The sequence below is a fragment of the Macaca nemestrina genome, chromosome 3 (genome assembly GCF_043159975.1).
Source record: "Macaca nemestrina isolate mMacNem1 chromosome 3, mMacNem.hap1, whole genome shotgun sequence".
Lineage (NCBI taxonomy): Eukaryota > Metazoa > Chordata > Mammalia > Primates > Cercopithecidae > Macaca > Macaca nemestrina.
In genome coordinates, this window is record NC_092127.1 from 94,426,312 (window position 1) to 94,446,808 (window position 20,497).

Consider the following 20,497-nt stretch of genomic DNA (forward strand, 5'->3'; position numbering starts at 1 on the left):
TTACTGACTTGCACGTCCAAATTGCACCCTTTACTCTTCAGTACCAGCTTTGTGATATTAATCATTTCTCCTTGACAGTGATGAGGAAGCTTTGTCCCGAGGGAGCAGAAGGACTGCTGCAGAAGGGGCCTCTCTTCCTGGGTCTAGGTGTTGCATTTGTTTTTTTCTGTGTGGACCATCAGAGCGCACGTATGTGGAGACAACTGGTGGAGCTCTGCCCCAGCTGTGCTTCCAGCGTGCACAGTCCCTCAGAAACTTCACGTCCCGGGCTGGGGCCTCCACATCACCTTGCTTCATGACGTGGGTACTGTGTATTCCGGGCCTGTGCCCACAGCAGCACCCAGCTCTCTTTGTGCACTCACCCATCAATCTTGTCTGCATTCCAGAGGATTCTTGCCTTGTCCGCAGAACCTCAGCAACCCAGAGAACGGTTATTTAGTGGGCTGAAACCAGTTTCTCCAACAAGGTCCTACCCCCAGTCATGAGGAGGGCATCTCCTTCTAAGCTTATCTTCTTTGGGTCCTCTCTCAGCCCCAGGCTATCCTTTAGAGGTCACTTTGTATTTTTAGTTACTCTCCTATCACAGCTTAATAATTCCTTATACTAGACTCTAAGTTATTTTGTGATTTCTGTCCTCCTGATTGCATTCAGACTGATCTACCAGGAGTAACCACCTTTCCCCCTCAGCTGTAATTTATATTCTTGATTATAATCTATGTTGATATGGTCAAAGGTCATCCAGAACTTCCCAGATACAGGCGCAAACAAACTATAAGAGATTCAGATCAATTTATCTTTTCTAGGGGCAGGAGAATTCAAAGCATTTATAATGGTATTAGAAAAATCACTAAGCAGTAGCATAATAATTGAGCAAAGCAGAATGAATGGTAAGTTCCAGTTAATTAAGCTGGAATTAATTTAACTTATATTTCAAAGTTCATACTTGAAAAGCTCCATGGATTCCTCTGCTCTCCGTTTCATTCAATTAAGGAGACTAAAATTGTCAGGATTCTCAAGGAAACAGGGATAGAGAAAGTTTCCGGGGTTAGATGACATCAATATAGGTTAAGTAAGCAGTTTTATTATGCCAAAACTAATATTGCTGTGATGTAACTGGAGTTCCATTTACTTTCTCATTTACCAAGGGAACAAATGGGCATATTAGTACTAAGCTAGGGTAGAAAATTCAAGACACACCTGAAGGTATTATAGTCTACTAAAATACTTTAAACAAAGAAACAATGGTATTTTTGAGTAAGTTAGAATAGCACCAGTTGTGTGTGCTTTGCAAACAAAAGAAACAAAGAAAAAAGGAAAAAAGAAAAAAAAAACCCATTATATTTGAACTAGAGAGCGAACATGACAGTTCAGATGAAAAATAATTTGGAACTCAGGAAACTTCAGACAGAAAGAGCAGAAACTTTGTCCTTTGAAACATAGATGCATAAGAGACCGTGTCAACCAACTCAAGGACCCGGCATAGAAGTCGTTTCCCTTGGGAACTATATTTACCATATTTGAGAAATTGAAAAATTATACTCCCTGAGAATTCTGAATTGCTTTATTTATCCCCCCGAGGTCAGACAAGTGGTTTTCGGACATGGAAATACTCCATTCTACACTAAACAACAGCTCCAAGCTTTATTGTGTGTTATTACATGCAGTCACAGACAGGACAAAATAAAAATTGCCTTCTTGGCAAACTTCTGTTTAAGAGGGCTTCTCGGCCGGGCGCGGTGGCTCACGCCTGTAATCCCAGCACTTTGGGAGGCCGAGAGGGGCGGATCACGAGGTCAGGAGATAGAGACCATCCTGGCTAACACGGTGAAACCCCGTCTCTACTAAAAATACAAAAAATTAGCCGGGCGCGGTGGCGGGCGCCTGTAGTCCCAGCTACTCGGGAGGCTGAGGCAGGAGAATGGCGTGAACCCCGAGGCGGAGCTTGCAGTGAGCAGAGATCGCACCACTGCACTCCAGCCTGGGCGACAGAGGGAGACTCTACCTCAAAAAAAAGAAAAAAAAAAAAAAAGGGGGGGGCTTCCCTAGTGCTCTGCCTTTGGCGCAAATCACAAAATTCATCTCACTTTTCCCCAACCCCATGTTCAAGGTATGAAGGCTGGCCACACCTTTCTTATTAATCATTGATGCAATCTTGCCACTTACCCAGACAGATTCTAAATCTCAGACTCAAAAGTTCCGTAATATAATACTATAGACAAATGGTATACAGTGCTGTAAATTCTCCTCAGAAAATGAACACTTTGGCAAATCAGGCACTTGCCACATTAAAAATAATACGCATATCTCCTTAGCACGATAAATATACAGGCAACATTTGGGCTCGGTGCTTACTGAGTTAAATCCTCTCATTCATATGTACAGCACAAAACCGTATCAGTCTGAGATTTCTGTTAGGTAGCCATGTGTCCTAGCCCCTTTCCTCTGTTAAATTTTAAATACTGCAAAGGAACCATTTTCCCTGGGAGGCTCCCACCCTTGGGATGAAACTTTCTCTGCGGAATTTCGGCACCCTATTAATTAGTGGTTATGAGTGGGGGCTGCTCTCTCTCAGCAACTCCTATTCTGCCATCAGTCAAGTGTGATTCTGCAATAAATTTCCACGAAGCAAACTATTTCTGGTAATTCTCCCTAATTAACACCAGGCCTGCTAATAATACATCAGTACCTATGTGTTTCTGATATAACCAAGATCTTGTCTGAGACTACTCAAAAAGTGAAACCGCCAACCCAAATTAAGCTTTTGCTGGGAAAAGGATTTTATATGTAGTTCTGTAAGAAAACCTTTGATAATCTTATATTGGGGACATTTTGACTAGAAAACACTGAACGACAGGGAGGCTTGCTCTGGTTTGAGCACTGAATGGGGATTTATTGTGAACACACAGTTGAGACTTAAGCCTATAAATCTTGTACTGGATTACTGTTTCTTAACGAAGGAATGACAGATCTCTTATTTTGTCGGTGCATTTTAATGTGCAATGACGTGATTGATAGAAACCAAACAGCAGCTATTAAAATGTCAGATGCAGACTTGATGCCCTTAAAAGTTTGGCTTCTGGAGTTTAATATACTGTGAGCAAATAGACTTGAATTTCTCTTTTATTCCAAACATACAGCGTGCAACAGAAACATTTGTCTTTATACAGTTGGAAAAAAATCTTACTCAAACTAATAAACAAATGAGGAAGAGGTGAGCCTACCTAGTTGTGGAACAGTCAGCTAATGAGATTGAGATGAATTAAGCATCCCAATATCTAATGCAAAATGTGGAAATATGGATGATTTATGTTCTTTGATTATGTTCTAATATAATGTTTGATATGACAGGTTGTTCCAATAAATCATTTCAGCAATAAATATTTTAAAAAGACAATTGAACTTATTTATCTATTAATTCATAAACATTGGGTACATTCTACATGCACAGCATAAAAACAGAGAGAAATACAATAAATGTGACAGTGTTTTCAAATATTTTGTTTCTGAGGCATTTTGATAAGCAAGTATCATACTAGAAGGGTTCTTCTGAGAATTATTACATCCTATCCTAACCTGTGAATATGGAACTTGATTTTTTTCCCATGATGACTTGATGGAAACCACTCACCAACCAAAAACAACAAAAAGGAGAGTTCATTTACAACAATGCAGTCATTTATTTATTGAATATGTGCACATTATGGTATTATTACTATACTGATTATACTTATCATGTGACTTCTAATTAGAAAATATATCAAAAAGCAAAACAGCAGATAGACAAAATTAAAGAGACAGAAGATAGAGATTAACAGATAAGGCAAATTATACATTAAGAATCCAAATCCAATACCTTTAAACATTTGGGAAATGAGGGGGACAAATGGAAGCCAGATCAAATTTGTGTAAAACTATTCAGTATGTTTCTTTTGCTTCATGTCTGAAAAGTCTCTCCCCTTCAATAGGGATGACAAACTTCAAATGCCACACAAATGTTAACAGAATATACTAGATTCACACTGGAACAGGGGTAAAGAAGAAATTATTTTCTATAAAAGGGCTCCTAATGTAGTACTGCTTGAAAATGGTACATTTTTGTTGTAGATTATTTTAAACATAATGCTACACTAATATTTTGAAGATCTGAACTGTTATTTCCATTTGTTTTTACACTGTGACCAAATGATTAGGTTTTAGTTTTAGACTCTAAACGGAACCTGATTTAATAGGAAATAAACATGGTACTATAGTGGTCCTATGGTATCCCCATGGGCGATGGGTTCCAAGGACCCCCTAGGATACTGAAGTCCGTGATGTTCAAGTCCCTTAGAGAAAATGGTGTAGTATTTGCATATAACCTATGCACATCCTACCATATACTTTAAATCATCTCTAGATTACCTATAATAGCTAATACAATGTAAATGCTTTGTATATAGTTGTTATACTATATTGCTTAATGACAAAAAAAGTTTGTACATTTTCAGTAAAGGCGCAACCATCCATTTTTTTCCCCAAATATTTTTGACCCACAGTTGGTTGAATCACAGATGCGAAGCCTATGGACATGGAGGGCCAACTGTAGAAGCATAAGCAGAGGCTACTTTTTAGGTTGCTACTTCAGCAGGCAACATTCAGTCCATGTAAGTCCAGAGAAAGATTATAAATCTAAACTTATCACTAAAAATTTTAAAATGGGAACTAAATCCAAAGAGTTTTTAGTCATGCATTATGATTTTAATCTATGATATGCCAAGTACAGCATTCCAAAATATACATCTAGAAAGACTAAAAGTAAATGCTCTATAGTGAAGAAGTAATAATTAAAAAATGCTACTAATATAGAAAATTTATAATCAGAAAAATAAATATTCAGGGAGCTCACCAGAAGAATAAAGTGCTCTGCCAGTTATTAAAGGATTACTGCTGGTGAATTAAATACGGCATTCCCTACTGGAAATACAGAGATTCTTCTGGATTATGTTCAATATTTATTTCACAGGATTAACTGTTTTAGGAACAGATATAAAGCTTCGCCACGGAAGAGCTGGACAAAGCACAAAGACAACATGATATCTTAGGAAGCAATACTACCCTTTCAGGCATAAAATTTGTAGAAATGCAACATTATGCTTCATGAATAATATGTAGAAAGAAGGTCTAATGAAAATGACATCCTTAATGTAAGATAACTTTATAAGAAATGTGGGTCAAATAAAATTCTTTGAAGAAAACATCCAAATGCCATTCACTTACCAAATACTATCTTGGCATATAACCTATGAAGGCAAAACTAAACAAACAAACAAAAAAAGCTCACACCAAACAAAACCATCAACTTATTTTGTATTCTATAACATAAAAGACTGTAAAGATGTGACACTGTACATTATATGACAATGCACATTAGCCAGCAAGTCTTTTGTAGGTGGTTTCAGCAGCAACGATAAATAATGCAGAATTCAGTTCCAGCACTTTATTTCAAAAGAAATTTCCTGCCTCCCTCCAAGATGCAGGGTGAGGAGGTAGCTTGGGGTTGCTATTGGAGAAGTATTCAGTTTGCTACTTTGTGTCACCCCTTGCCATTCTTTTATCCCCAGTTAATTATTATCTGCATATAATATAAATCTGCTAGACCATAAATTAACAGCTTTCAGGACAGATGCCTTGAAAGTTCTTAGGGAGGTTAAACAAATATTGTAGCCTAAAACCTCCTCTATAACAAACATGCACACAATGGAAGTGATGTCGTGAGTGAGTGATGGGGCAGGAAGGACCTAGGGCTCTGTCTCAACTATAAAAGCACCTTGCCTCAACCAAATTTAAATTATAACTTAGGGGGTTCATGGACTTTCATCCATTCTGGAAACAAAAAGAAAACAAGGAGAAAACCCAAATCAAATACCAGAATCTGTTTTCTCAATGGGCAAATAGCAACAGGATCCACAGTTTTACCACAATTGTTTCCCTGTCTCCATGTGGTATCTACATAATTCTTTTCCCAAAGGAGGAAATAAAATAACAGGCCAATCTGAGTAATTAAACACCCCTCCCAACACTACCAAACCTCTGTGAATATGAGCTTTCAAACTTTGTGATCGTATTTGAAATTGGTTCACTTATTATTGAGAGAAAACCACAATAAGTCTCAATTTCATCACATCCTCAAGCCAATCTTTTAAATTTTAAATGTAGAAGAAGAAACAAAACGAAACAAAAAGATTATTCTGCAAAGAGCTCTCAACTCTTCATCAGCCAGTGGCATAATTCAGAAACTGATTCAACTAATTTATTATTTGAGAAAAGGGGATTGAAAAAATTGGGGGGTACAATCTTCTGATTCACAATTCCCAGCCCCATTCCTTTCTACTTATTCTCTCTCTCTCCCTCTCTTTTTTTTTTTTTTTTTTAAAGAGACGAGTCTTGCTCTGTCACCAGGCTGGAGTGCAGTGGTGCGATCTCAGCTCACTGCAACTTCTGTTTCCCGGGTTCAAGCGATTTTCCTGCCTCAGCCTCCCAAGTATGTGGGACTACAGGCACGCCCCACCATGCCCAGCTCATTTTTGTATTTTTAGTAGAGATGGGGTTTCACCATGTTGGCCATGATGATCTTGATCTCTTGACCTCATGATTCGCCCGCCTTGGCCTCCCAAAGTGCTGGGATCACAGGCGTGAGCCACCACACCCAGCCCTCTATTTATTCTCTCTAAAGAGACAGAAAACTATTAGAGGCCAAGATTATTTAATTAAATCTTTATCTTAGCACAGGGAAGGGAAAAAATAGAATCTGCCCAATATAGGTGATGAAGCATACACAATGAATAGAAACAATCACATTTTAGTAAAAGGTAAAAATTTGAGACTTATAAGCTATATGGTAGCTTATTTTTGAGTGGGGAAGAAATGAGAAAAGAATATAACATCTCTTACTGGCATGACACATTTTCATAAAAAATTTCATTGCCCTTTCCTACTAGAATGATCCACTGTAAGGCAAAAATAATATACAAGCAATTTTTTTTTTTTTTTTTTTTTTAATGAGATGGAGTCTCACTCTGTCACCCAGGCTGGAGTGCAGTGGTACGATCTTGGCTCACTGCAACCTCTGCCTCCTGGGTTCAAGTGATTCTCGTGCCTCAGCCTCCTGAGTAGCTGGGATTACAGGCATGTGCCACCGCATCTGGCTAATTTTTGTATTTTTAGTAGAGATGGGGTTTCACCATGTTGGCCAGGCTGGTCTCAAACTCCTGACTCTCAGGTGATCCACCCACCTCGGCCTCCCAAAGTGCTGGGATTACAGGTGTGAGCCACCACACTCGGCCTACAAGCAAGTTTTAAAAAACTGACACCTATTACTGATAAAATTCTCTGTTTAAAATCCTATTTACTATTTTAAAGATAAGTATTAGTTTTTTTTTTTAATACAGTGATTCTCTTATTGATAAAATTTAAGGCATTTTCATTGCCTTTTGCAGATTTACTTATAACTACCTAACAAGGAAAGAAGGTATAATTATTTCAGATTGGATTATTTATTCTAAAATTAAATTCTTCACTAATTTATTCTAAGATGAATTTAATAGTCCATCAGGAAATTGGTTTTTATAAAAGTTATTTTATGGGCATAAAATACAGGAAAAAGTAATAATAAATGCCAAACTGTCTCTTTACTTTATGAAGCCAAATATTTCCTCAGACTTGGTTTTTAAAGCTGGAATTTATTCCTTCAGGGCCACTATTATTTTTCAAAACTCCATATAAATATTGAATCTAAAAATTAGTAATTTTAATTTTCCTTTTTCTCTTCAAATTTCTTCTCTTCTCTTGAACTGTTGCCTTTCAAAAATTCACAGAATGAGCATGTTTCTTACACAGGGGCTTGTCCTTCTTGGAGAAAAAGGTCTGACCTTCTAAACTTTCACAACACACCTGAAAAAGAAGCAGTATTTAAGAGGATATTATGCATTATTTAAGAGGATATTAAGAGGATTTTATCAAGTATGCTGGAGAAGGAGAAAGTGATTTTTTTCTCCCACTGGATAATATGACAAAACACTTTAGTTGGTTAAGTTAGACTCCCTAATATTTCACGGTTACTATGACATTAGATATAATCTTTCAAAAGCAATGAAAAATAGCTTTTTCCTAGAATGTATTCTAATTTATAGAAAGCACTGATCATCACTTTTCTTTATCCAGAGGGAAGATTTATCCCTAACTTAAAAATCAATATAGAAAGAGGGCTCGTTAAATATATTTTATCTCCCCAAATTATAAACATCTTAATTTTGCTTCGTGTTGTAGAGACTCATTTGCTTTACCAAATCCTCTCAAGCCCAACGTTAGCTTGCCCCCAGTTAACACAGGCACAGCATACCTGAGACCTTTTTTTTAAGGGCTGCCTTGTGTTCAAGCTGAGATATCTTTTGTTTGTTTCTTATAGCAAAAAACCAGGCCAATATCTGGCTGCTGAGGATTATACAGTCAGTCCACTATCTACATTTATAGCTCCTTGTTCTTCCTATTGCCTTTGTTAATTAGAATGAACAGCTTTATTAGAACAGAAAAGGTAAATCTGCTAAAAGTTTTGCTTTTTATAGACTTTATGAAGTCTAAGAGATGGATGAGGTAAACAATAAAAAGTTCAATGGTAATGTTTGGGGAAATCATTAGGCATCGATTAACATTACTTTTGCCCCCTTTGTACAGTGGGTATTGAAAACTGTAGATATGTTAAATCTAATTTTAAAAAAATCAAACACCTGAACAGAGCACGTTTACTGGATATTTACTTCCTACATTTAGAAACTATATATTTTGATCTTTGAATCCATCCTAATCATTAAACATAAAACCAAACATATTAAAATATCAAATGAATAGGCAAATACTTTATTACATGTTTATTGGACCATAGTCTCAAAAAGAAAAGAATACCCAGGGGCAATTGTTAAGAAATGACTCAACATATAGTTTATTCCCAGTGTTAATCCAAGAATCGATTTTTATAATTATTTATTTATATTTTAAGAAGTACTTAACATTTCCAAAAACTACAACAAACACTCCAGTAACAGAGGTTTTTTTTTTTTTTTTTTTAAAGTAAAGGAATCTTACTGTTTTAAGAAATACATAGCTTCTCCTTATAGACAAAAATATATTAAATTATATTTTCTCTAAGGGCTAAGGATCTCACTGTGTGCCAAATAATTTCAAAAATGCCAAAAAATTTAATAAACAACTTTTGAAATTTACAAAAAAGTAAAAATAATTTTTCTTTAGGTTTGAAGGACTGAAAGACACAAGAGCTGATGTTTCCATTAAATACTAAAGCTAGAATTGGCCATACTTTACTCCTCTAATTAGGAAATAAGACATTACTTACTGAGCATACAAAGCAAGTGTCATGCCAGGTGTAGCCCAGAGCTTCCAGGAACATGTCACCAGCTTCTATGGGAAATTCACATCCATGGCATATAGTACCGAAGAGGGCATAATAATCTGTATTGAGGCAGGGCAGAGAGACATAAGTTAAATACGATGAAGTTTTAGAATGATCGTTCCTAGATGGCAGCAACAAAATCAGGATTAGATGAGATGCTGAAGACAAAGATATTAGGAATTTGAAAAATTTCAGGAGATGGTATAACATTTGGCTTGAAAGATATGTTTAGCATGTTTTAGGATTCCCTTGGTATAAATATTATTTATAAACCTAACATTCTTGATTATAATTTTCCATGTAATACTTCTCACTTCTCACCAACTACTTAATTGCCTAAATACATATAAAGAAATGTTCTGGCTGGGCGTGGTTGCTCACGCCTGTAATCCCAGCACTTTGGGAGGCTGAGGTGGGCAGACCACGAGGTCAAGAGATTGAGACCATCCTGGCTAACATGGTGAAACCCCATCTCTACAAAAAATACAAAAATTAGCTGGGCGCGGTGGCACGTGCCTGTAGTCCCAGCTACTTGGGAGGCTGACGCATGAGAATCACTTAAACCCGGGAGGCGGAGGTTGCAGTGAGCCAAGATCGCGCCACTGCACTCCAGCCTCGTGACAAGAGTGAGACTCTGTCTCAAAGGAAAAAAAAAAAAAAAAAAAAGAACTGTTCTGTGTCCAGTTAGCAGTAGACAAGACTGTTCTGAAGAAATACAAAGGACTTCTAATAACTAGCAACAATAAGACTAATGAACAGAGATCAAAAATAAAATCTGATATTGGCAAACTTCATAGCGTATCTGACTTGGTCAAGGAAGAAAAAAGAAATGTTACAGGAAACTATCATGAACAAGTGCTATGACTGAGTTTCTAGCTAGACTGTATCACAACAATATTAGCCACAATTTATTTTGCTGTATTTTCCTTTCAATTTTATGACTTCATGTTGAAAACTCTTAGCCAGAAAAGACCATTTACTTGACATAGATTACAGTTACAAGAACACTAACAGGATTTCCTTCTAATGAAAGCAGTTTTGAAAAGATGTTTCTCTACTACTAAATTAGAATTTTCTTTTCTTTTTTTTTTTTTCATTGGAGAGACAGGGTCTTGCTCTGTCACCTAGGCTTGAGTGTAGTGGTATGATCATAGTTCACTGCAGCCTCCACCTCCTGGGCTCAAGCCATCCTCCTGCCACTGTCTCCCGACTAGCTGAGACTACATGTACAAGCCACCAAGTCCAACTAATTAAAAAAAAATTTTTTTTTGTAGAGACAGGGTCTTGGTAGGCTGCCCCTGGTGGTTTTGAACTCATGGCCTCAAGTGATCCTCCTGCCTCGCCTCCCAAAGAGCTGGGATTAAGGGCATTGAGTCACTGTGCCTGGCTCTAATTCTCTTTTCTTTTTTGTCTTTTTGAGACACAGTCTCACCCTCTCGCCCAGGTTGGAGTGTAGTGGCACGATCTTGGCTCACTGGAACGTCCACCTCTCGGGTTCAAGTGATTCTCCTGCCTCAGTCGGGATTACAGGCGCCCACCACCACACCTGGCTAATTTTTTTGAATTTTTAGTAGAGACAGGGTGTCACCATGTTGCCCAGGCTGGTTGCCCTAATTTTCTTTTATGCAGCTCCTCTCACTACTGTGTTGTCTCATGGTTCAGCCTTTGGCCTCTGACATTGTCAATCCAACCTCAGCTGGACAGGAAGGCGGCTATAATTTGCAATTTGATTAACCTTACTTAGCAACTGTCAATGTTTAGTATTCCTTAGCACCATTTGCTCAGCATAAATCCATGCAGTCTACTGTGGGCCAGGCATTGTTCAAGGCACTGCAGGGGTACAGTGGTGAAGAAGACAGTTGAGGTTGCTTTCCTCATGGGGCTCATATTCTCACTGGAAAGAGGATGTCATGATTTATTGAATTTAAAAAATAAATAATAAATCATTTCAGAGTATGATAAGTACTATGAAGGAAAGAAAATAGTAATTTAATATAAAATAATTGGGGGTCACTACACTATTAAGGAAAATTAGAAAAGGCCTTTCTGAAGAGGTTAATAGTTGCAATGAAATGTGAATAAAGAGGAATCGCCACAGAAAAGCTGACGAAGAACATTCAAGTTAGAAGAAACAGTAAGCACAAAAGCTCCAAAGAAGGAAGGGTCTCGGCATGTTCAAAAAAAAGGCCCTGGGGCTGGGTATGGGTAGAATCTGGTGACAGAAGGTAAGGTGAGAGGAGATGAGGATGGCAAAACAGGCCCTCTGAGTGTAACTGGCCGGGCGCGGTGGCTCACACCTGTAATCCCAGCGCTTCAGGAGGCCGAGGCAGGCGGATCACTTGAGGTCAGGAGTTCTACACTACCCTGGCCAACATGGTGAAACCCCATCTCTACTAAAAATACAAAAATATTAGCCGGGTGTGGTGGCAGGTGCCTGTAATCCCAGCTACTCAGGAGATGAGGCAGAAGAATCACCTGAACTCGGGAGGTGAAGGTTGTAGTGAGCGGAGATCTGGCCACTGCACTCCAGCCTGGGTGACAGAGTGAGACTCCATCTCAAAAAAAAAAAAAAAAAAAAGTGTAATTTTTTTCTAGTGGAAGCCACTAAAGGGTTTAAGTTTGATCTAATTCACATTTCAAAAAATATTTCTATAGCTGCTCTGTGCCTGCTGTTTGGAGGTTGGAAGAAAGGGGAGGGGCTATTCCATTTAAGTGCCAATTACAATGCCCAAAGGGTGAAAGCAAGTTAGGTTTAGTGACAGCTGAGATGGAGAGAAATAAATGAATATGATATACATTGGAGGTAGAGCTTCCAGGATTTACTATTTAGATTGGATAAGGAAAGAACAGGGGAAAAAGCAGAATCCAACATGGCCTGCAGGGTTTTGGATAGTGGATGGTGGGGCTATTTATTGAGATGGAGGAGACTGGGTTAAGAAATCGTCTGGGGGTTAAAAGAAGAAAAAGAACAAAAATAGACCAAGTTCATTAGATGTGACATTTAAATAAATATTCAATAATGTTTTTCCTTTTCTATAATTATTTGGCTTTTAAAATTTGACTTCAAATACATTAAATATGGTATTAAGGCTAGACTGTTTTGTGTTTTGGCTAGACAGGGGCTACCTGCCAGTTAGTCAAAATGTCTTCCAAAGCTGCTAAAACAAACAAATCAAACTAAAAACCAAACAAAAAAACCCAACTCCTTCTTCAGAAAAATTAAGTGGAATTACAAAATGTGGAGTATTCTGGTTGAATCGAGGAAGGCAGCTTGTGGCCAACCTGTCCCCAAACAGCCCATGGGGTACTTCACTGGAATTTCTGGGGTTCCTGGGAGACAGTCTGGAATATATCCAGGTTGGTTCAAACTAAGGAACTGAAAGGAAGATGAAAATAAGAGAATACTGAGTGGGCAAAGAAGGGCTGAAAGATTATGGTACAGCTTCAACTTAGAAGCTGACTGCTCCTTTAACTCCATTATTCTGGAATAACCCCTTCTTTCAGCACAGAGCTTTGAACTGTGAGGTAGAATAACAATAAAAGTAGTGAGAATGCAGTGGTAGTGAATAGAGCATGATAAAGGAAACATGTTCTACATTTTGAAATCTGTATGTGGTAGTAATATCTAAGTAAGGGCAATATTAATAAATAAATGTTATTAAAGTTCACTGACAGACTTTGGGAAGGAAAAGGAAACGTTCTGAGTTTGTGTGATAAGACAAATGTAGTAGATAGGTCCTTAGAGCCTAGTTTATTAAAAATCATTTTACCAAGGGAACAATCCAAGTCAGGATTACCTTCTCATTCAGTAAAAGTAAAAAAGGATCTCAAGTTTATTTTCAAGGCAGTTGCCTTAAAGGGCAAATCAATATCATATTCTAAAGTGGAACATTTCTGATGTTTACAAAATTCACTACTGGACTATAAGAAGTGGCCTTAAGGTACATGATTTAGTAGAATTTACATCCACAAATTATTGGGAATTCAAGCAAAATATTTTTCCTACTAAGTAATGCTTACATTCTCAATTCTAATAATAAAGTTAGGAATATCTGTTTTGACAAAGTCACATTAAAAAGTCTATATAGGGCTGGGCACAGTGGCTAATGCCTGTAATCCCGGCACTTTGGGAGGCTGAGGCTGGTAGATCACCTGAGGTCAGGAGCTCGAGACCAGCCTGGCCCACATGATGGAACCCTGTCTCTAATAAAAATACAAAATTAGCTGGGCATAGTGGCACATGGCTGTATTCCCAGCTACTTGGGAGGCTGAGGCAGGAGAATTGCTTGAACCTGGGAGGCGGAAGCTACAGTGAGCCGAGATTACGCCATTGCACTCCAGCCTGGGCAACAAGGGTAAGACTCTGTCTCAAAAGAAAAAAAAAAAATCTACATAGTTTTCTCTATATGTTTAGAGTAACACTAAATGCTCCCAAAACAATTAAGAAAATAACTTTGCCTAATATTTTCATGAGCTTTATAGTAATATAAGGGTTAATGCTTTACCTTTATTCAAAATTCAAGAAACAAATGGCTCCCTGATCTTACCAGTCTCACAATAGGGTTCACCATCCTCCAAGTGAAAAACATTGTTCCGAATGGGCTTTCCACAGGCTACACACACAAAACAGGAAACATGCCAAGTTTGTTTCAATGCATTGATGACTTCCTGTTACAGAAAGATAATTGGATGTAAAAAAAGAAGATGACAATAAATACATAAATGTTTACTCTAATATCTGTACCAGTAAATCCCTGTAAAGCTAATCCAAAGTAGGCACACGTACTTCATTTTTGTCTTGAGCTTTCCCTCAAAGTAACAGGAGATACTTAAGAACAGACTCACAAATCATCTAAACGGATGCATGTTTAGATGTGTGTTCTTTACAAATGCCAATCAGTAAATTTAAACAACGATCACTATGTTATTTATACATTATATGTACAGTGAATAAAGTAAGCATTTCATAAATGCTTCCTACAAAACTTTCTGCTTCTTCTCAAAGGGTGTCAGGAAACATTAACTTACAAAGGTTTTATGGTATTATCTGCAAAAGTTCTGGGGGAAGGAGGAAGCATTTAAAAATTAAAACAAACCTATACTTTGGTGCCTTCTAGAAGCAATAATATTATATATAATATAACAATAAAACATAATGGGGCCAGGCGCAGTGGCTCACACCTGTAATCCCAGCACTTTGGGAGGCCGAGGCGGGCGGATCACAAGGTCAGGAGATAGAGACCACCCTGGCTAACATGATGAAACCTTGTCTCTGCTAAAAATACAAAAAATTAGCTGGGCGTGGTGGTGGATGCCTGTAGTCCCAGCTACTCGGGAGGCTGAGGTAGGAGAATAGCGTGAACCCATGAGGTGGAGCTTGCAGTGAGCCGAGATCCAGCCACTGCACTCCAGCCTGGGCGACAGAGCAAGACTCAGTCTCAAAAAAAAAAAAATACAAAATAAAATAAAATAAAATGTATATAATTATATAAAATTGTATATATATTATGTGTACATAATGTATATAAATGTATACAATGTAATAAAATATAATAAAAATATAATATAATCCAATCAGTTTAACACGTATTTAGGCTTTTGGAAATCAGCTAAGATGGCACTAAGCACAGACTCGAATGTCTAAAATTTGGACCATATTCTAGACAGCAATGGCCCAATGGTTAAATATACCAAGTTAAAAAGATTTGGGCCAGCTATTAATTAGTAAAAGATGTTTTGGGGTGTTGGTTTTACAAGAAATCATTTCTTTGTATTGAGAGACAGATGGAGCCATTAAAATAATTTCTGATGAATAGTGAATATTCTTTCATAATATTTATCACAAAAAAGAATATTATACATAAAGCACGGTTACAATTTTGTAAACAAATTACTGATAAAGAGCAAACTGGAAAAAAACACATCATACGGTTAACAGTAATTATCTGTGACTGGTAAATATTTAGGTCATTTAAATTTATTATTTAAATTTTTTGTGTTTTCTAATTGTTCTTGCGTGAACTACTTTCTTTTATAAAAAATATCAAAATAAAATGAAATAATACAGAATTATTAGCCATAGAAATTGTCACAGTTCACCACTGAAGGACAATGGGAAGAAACAGACATTTAGATCCAAAAAATTCACCATGAACATCTGTAGAAGATGTACATTGAATCAAACTATCTCCCAAGTCTTCCAAAATATTCTTCACTTTCCATCCTTGAGACAAGTCTTTAACAGGTAATCAAATAACTAAAAACCAATCTAGACAAGCTTTCGCAGTTCTGGCCCATCTCCAAAGCAATGAGTATGAGATTTCCATTTCCTAGAACTTTATTTGGGTCTAAGACTCTAACTTCACTTTGTTTTATTATTCTAGCATTCACAGAATACCCGGAGACACTAAAACCGTATTAATGAATATTCTATTAATTATTTGTTATCATTTGGGAAGGTACAGTCTGAACCATTTCCACTTCTTTGTTCCCAACATATTACGCAAATTAATAATCTAGAAATATTTCAGGTGGCATATATATAATTTTAAGTGTCTTCAATGTTTTAGATATATTTAAGGATATCCTAAGAGATATCTTAAGACTACTCAATAATTCACATTACCTATTCTCTCAATTAACAATAATTAGAGTTTCATTATCATATTTCCACACTGAGAGTATATTAGAGTTCAGCAGGGCCATTTCCAACTTTTGTGTGAAGCCAGGTACTTTGGCTTCTTCTGAAATCAGATTCCAGCTCCTAGTCACCCATAAAGTATGCCTGGCCCTTACTTTTTCATTAGAAACCAGGTATTCCAGAGCAAGAAATTCATGTATTCACCATTATTTATTATGTACTGTATCTGATTCCTAAATTACTCCTTTTTTTGCGAAAAAAGGAAAAAAAATATTTTCCATCACATGTGTACTCTCATAAAACTGAGATTATATTTTTAAACATTGTATGTATTCAAGAAAAATATATCATTTATAAACCTCACGTTTTATATATTTCATGAAATCAGTGTCCTGTGCTTGAACTCTGACAAGTGGGGAAATACTGCTCTTATAAAAGCTATGGAATTTAATTTAAAACAGTGAAGGTGTCAGTTCTGAGAACTCAGATGTGTGTGGTCCTATGCGACCTCTTCATTCCTGAGCAAACAGGCTCCTGTTGAGGAAGCACACCCACAGTAAATTATTTTTTCCCCACAGTGGCTAGACTTTCACCAGACAAGCCAGCACTCAGTGAGACAAAACCAAAGACAACCTAACCCCAGGAGTCCGATATATTTCCACAGAGGTCTATTTAGTTTTGCTTTACAATAATAAATAGTGATGAAAGCAGAGAAGGCATAAAGCAAGAAGAAAATAAAAAGTTAAAATGATAGAAGAGTTTCATATCAAAAAATTATTCTACTTTAAAACTCATTGAGAATAAAAACGTTTCCATTACTTACTCCAAGGATCTTCCTTTGGCATCGACCACATTCAGGAGCAAAGAATTTCTCATAGCACAGCTCACAATACAGGGCTCCTTTCTCCTCTACAAATCCAACATAGGCCATTGTATTTTTGCAGTGAGCACAGTTGAATTCTTCTGGGTGCCAAGATTTCCCCAGTGCCACTAAGAATGGTCCTCTGACAGAAGAAAAAGAGGCCAAGTTTGAGAATAAAAGTTTCTAGGGTTAGCCTAGATAGGACCTCTTTTATGCAATGTCCAACCAATTAAATACTTGCTCAATTTTCCTTCCTAAGGACTGAACTCATGGGCGTTGGGTGTTGTAAATTCACAGTGGGACTCTGCATTGATGTGAAGGGAAAAGGGGAGAGGCGTACTTCAGGGATTCCTTCAAGAAAGGGCACTCCCCACCCCTTTTTCTGTCTAAGGGAATTTGGTGATATGTTTTATTGAGCTGAAATGAGGCAATCTGTCTGCACCATGGGTAGGATTGAGAATGAGGATGCTAACTGTGACTGTGACAGAACATGAGGCAACCAGAAAAAAATACATGGTTTAGGCAGAGATGAGACTTTGACATTTCTATAAAAGAAACAAACAAAAATCTCAATTTGGTAAGTCAAAAGTGCTAAAAATAGTAGTAACTATTACCTGAGACAATTTCTCTTCCCCACAATCATTTCTCTTCCCCACACATTCTTTCATATACTTATTTCTCAACTTTACTAAACACATCAAATCCTCACCCTCCAAAATGACTACAGAAAGTGTAAACTAGATATTATCGATTGTCTGAAACTACTCGGAAAGATTTCATTTCATTCAAATATAACTGATTTATTTCAAAAATTTAATTTTATTGTGGTAAGAACCCTTACAATGAGATCCACTCTCTTAACAGATTTTTAAGAGTACAATGTAGTATTGTTAATTATGGGCACAATGTTGTACAGCAGATCCCTAGAACTTATTCATCTTGCATAATTGAAATTTTATACCCACTGTGCACCAAATTCCCTTTTCCCCCTCCCCACCATGACTGATTTTTAACACACATTTGTATCAAGGTAACAAATGTTTGTAAAGAGATTTTTTTTTCCCCATTAAATACTTTATGGTCATGAACTGATAAGATGGGCTTGGTTTGCTTGGCAGGAATCCATTATGAACCCTTATCTAGTCATGAAGCCTGCAGAGACTAACCATTCTAGCCTCTGCAACATACTTTTCAGTAGCTATATCACACTAATTTATATTCATAGAGCAGCTTTACCTCCAAGGCACTTTTATACTTATCTAATTTGTCCATGCAACATTCCTGTGAGATAGACCAGGACAGTTATTATGAATTCAGTTTAACAGATGGAGAAGCCAAGGTACAGAATGTTCACAAGATATGACAAATATCATAAAATCACTGACCGAGCCAAGGCTAGAAGCTGAATTTCCTGATTTCTAGTATGCCACTCTAGTCAACTGATATTCTGCCTTTGACCTCATTAACATCACTTATCATCCCTAAGCGACCACATGGTAATTGTTAGTAAGCATCAGATACCAGACTTCTAGGCAGATTATTAACAGGAGAAGTCATAGCAATGAGTATCACAAAGTCAGAGCAGTTTTAAAATTCTGACAATAACATAAACCTTGCTATTCAATAATTATCTCCCACTGCAAATTCTTTGTCAACAGATTGATGTTTACTCAGAATCAGCACCTAATTCTGCAAGAGTCACAAAAGGAGAAAGGCTCTTGATGAGTGATTAAAAATTTTAAGTGGGATGTAAGAGGGTATTTTCTAGCCCTACTTTTTGTTAACTTGTTTCTTATTAATAACATGATGCCATTTTGTATAAACTAGTACATATCATTCTCTTAAGTTTGAGATAGGCAGTTAATTATCATTATTTTTAAAACTTTAGGGTACCATAATTTTGTTATGACTAATAAGGAATGCCTTTGTTTACTAATTCCTGCCAGAAAATAAGGGCTAAAGATCACCGATTCTGTAATCGAATATATTACTTTTGGTAAGTGGTCCGTCATTTTTAACTGACTTATAAAATAACAGTCCTACTCAACGAGTTCCTTCATCTGATTTTCTCAGTGTATGTTTGGCAAGTAGTTTATCAACAAAGATAAACCAGGAATCACACTGCTCAAAGCCAGACAAAGTTTGATGAGTGTCCTGTGTTTTTCCACCAGGTGGGTAACTGGTTATATATGTATGAAAAAAAAAAAAAAAAAAAGAAAAATCTTCCATGCTCAATTTACTGTGACCATAACACAGAGCATGGTAGAGCCTTGGGGTTTCATGCTACTCTCTAGGTGCACATTAAAACAGATTCAAAACCATTTACTAGGGTGAGTTTTTTACTAGGGCACATCTTCAGCTCATCCATAAGGCTGAAGGACTCTTGAGGCTAGTATTCTTTTTTTTTTTTTTTTTTTTTTTTTTGAGACAGAGTCTTGCTCTGTCGCCCAGGCTGGAGCGCAGTGGTCGGATCTCGGCTCACTGCAAGCTCCGCCTCCCGGGTTTACGCCATTCTCCTGCCTCAGCCTCCCGAGTAGCTGGGACTACAGGCGCCCGCCACCTCGCCCGGCTAGTTTTTTGTATTTTTTAGTAGAGACGGGGTTTCACCGTGTTAGCCAGGATGGTCTCGATCTCCTGACCTTGTGATCCGCCCGTCTCGGCCTCCCAAAGTGCTGGGATTACAGGCTTGAGCCACCGCGCCCGGCCAAGGCTAGTATTCTTATTTGGCTTCTCAGTTTTCAAAGAAGTCAATCCAACTTCAAACTGCATTCTGTTAAAGCATAAGTGTTGGTATGTACCTGGAACAAAATGAAAAGCTCTGCTCCTGGAACATGTCTATCAATGCTATCAAATATTTGACAAAGTTCATCTGAGAAGAAAAAAAGACATTTAAGAATAACTGACCAAGGAAAATACATTCCATTTGCCAGATTTTCTAAAATATGTGCTGAATTCAAGTCAGATCATCAGAAAACTGGGTTCTGTGAATCACAGCATATTGGGCCTGCTGCACCCCACAGGATTATTCCTTTTAGGAACAGTGCTTGTTGTGATACATGAGCCTGTACTGACAGTTGTTACAGGACACAGCTCTATGAAATTCACCCTTGCTCTTCCTGCAAGTTGTTGCTGGAGTGTTGTTAGATCACCCAGCATCATTTTCACATGGACTCATTCAGAAAAATTCCTCTCTGATTTTTGTAGCAAGAACTATTATACTTTTTCTCAGCAATAGTCTTATTTTTATCTTATTGTAAATTGCAAAACTACCTTTTATTTTTGGTAGACTACTAGAAGGCCTAAAGTCAAATTTACAGTCCAACCAGAGGTAAGTGGGCAAGTCATTATTTTAGTGTTGTCCAGTCTGGACATTAGCTTCATTTTTAATGAGCCTATCCATGAATTTAATTCTTTTTCCCCTTTTGTAATTTATAAGATTATATTTCACATACCTGTAAAAGTCTTTCTACAAACTTGCTGGGATATAGTTCACTATAAATACATAAATTAAAACTATAGTCAATTAAAAGGATGATTTTAAAGTATTTCATTA

The 20,497-nt window shown here is 37.2% G+C and overlaps 1 protein-coding gene across 17 annotated transcripts in view; it reads right to left on the reverse strand.

Moving 5' to 3' along the window:
- Positions 1 to 4,515: 4,515 nt before the first annotated feature.
- The window catches only part of LOC105479611 (PDZ and LIM domain 5), a 217,707-nt gene continuing 201,725 nt past the window's right edge, over positions 4,516 to 20,497 (reverse strand). For all 17 annotated transcript variants that reach the window (XM_071093301.1, XM_011737639.3, XM_011737638.3 and 14 more), the window contains 4 exons: positions 16,906 to 17,086; positions 13,990 to 14,110; positions 9,386 to 9,501; positions 4,516 to 7,929 (listed from right to left, as the gene is read on the reverse strand). In XM_071093301.1, coding sequence (XP_070949402.1) covers positions 7,840 to 7,929; positions 9,386 to 9,501; positions 13,990 to 14,110; positions 16,906 to 17,086 — 508 coding nt within the window. In that variant the 3' untranslated portion in view covers positions 4,516 to 7,839. The remainder of the gene's footprint in view (positions 7,930 to 9,385; positions 9,502 to 13,989; positions 14,111 to 16,905; positions 17,087 to 20,497) is intronic.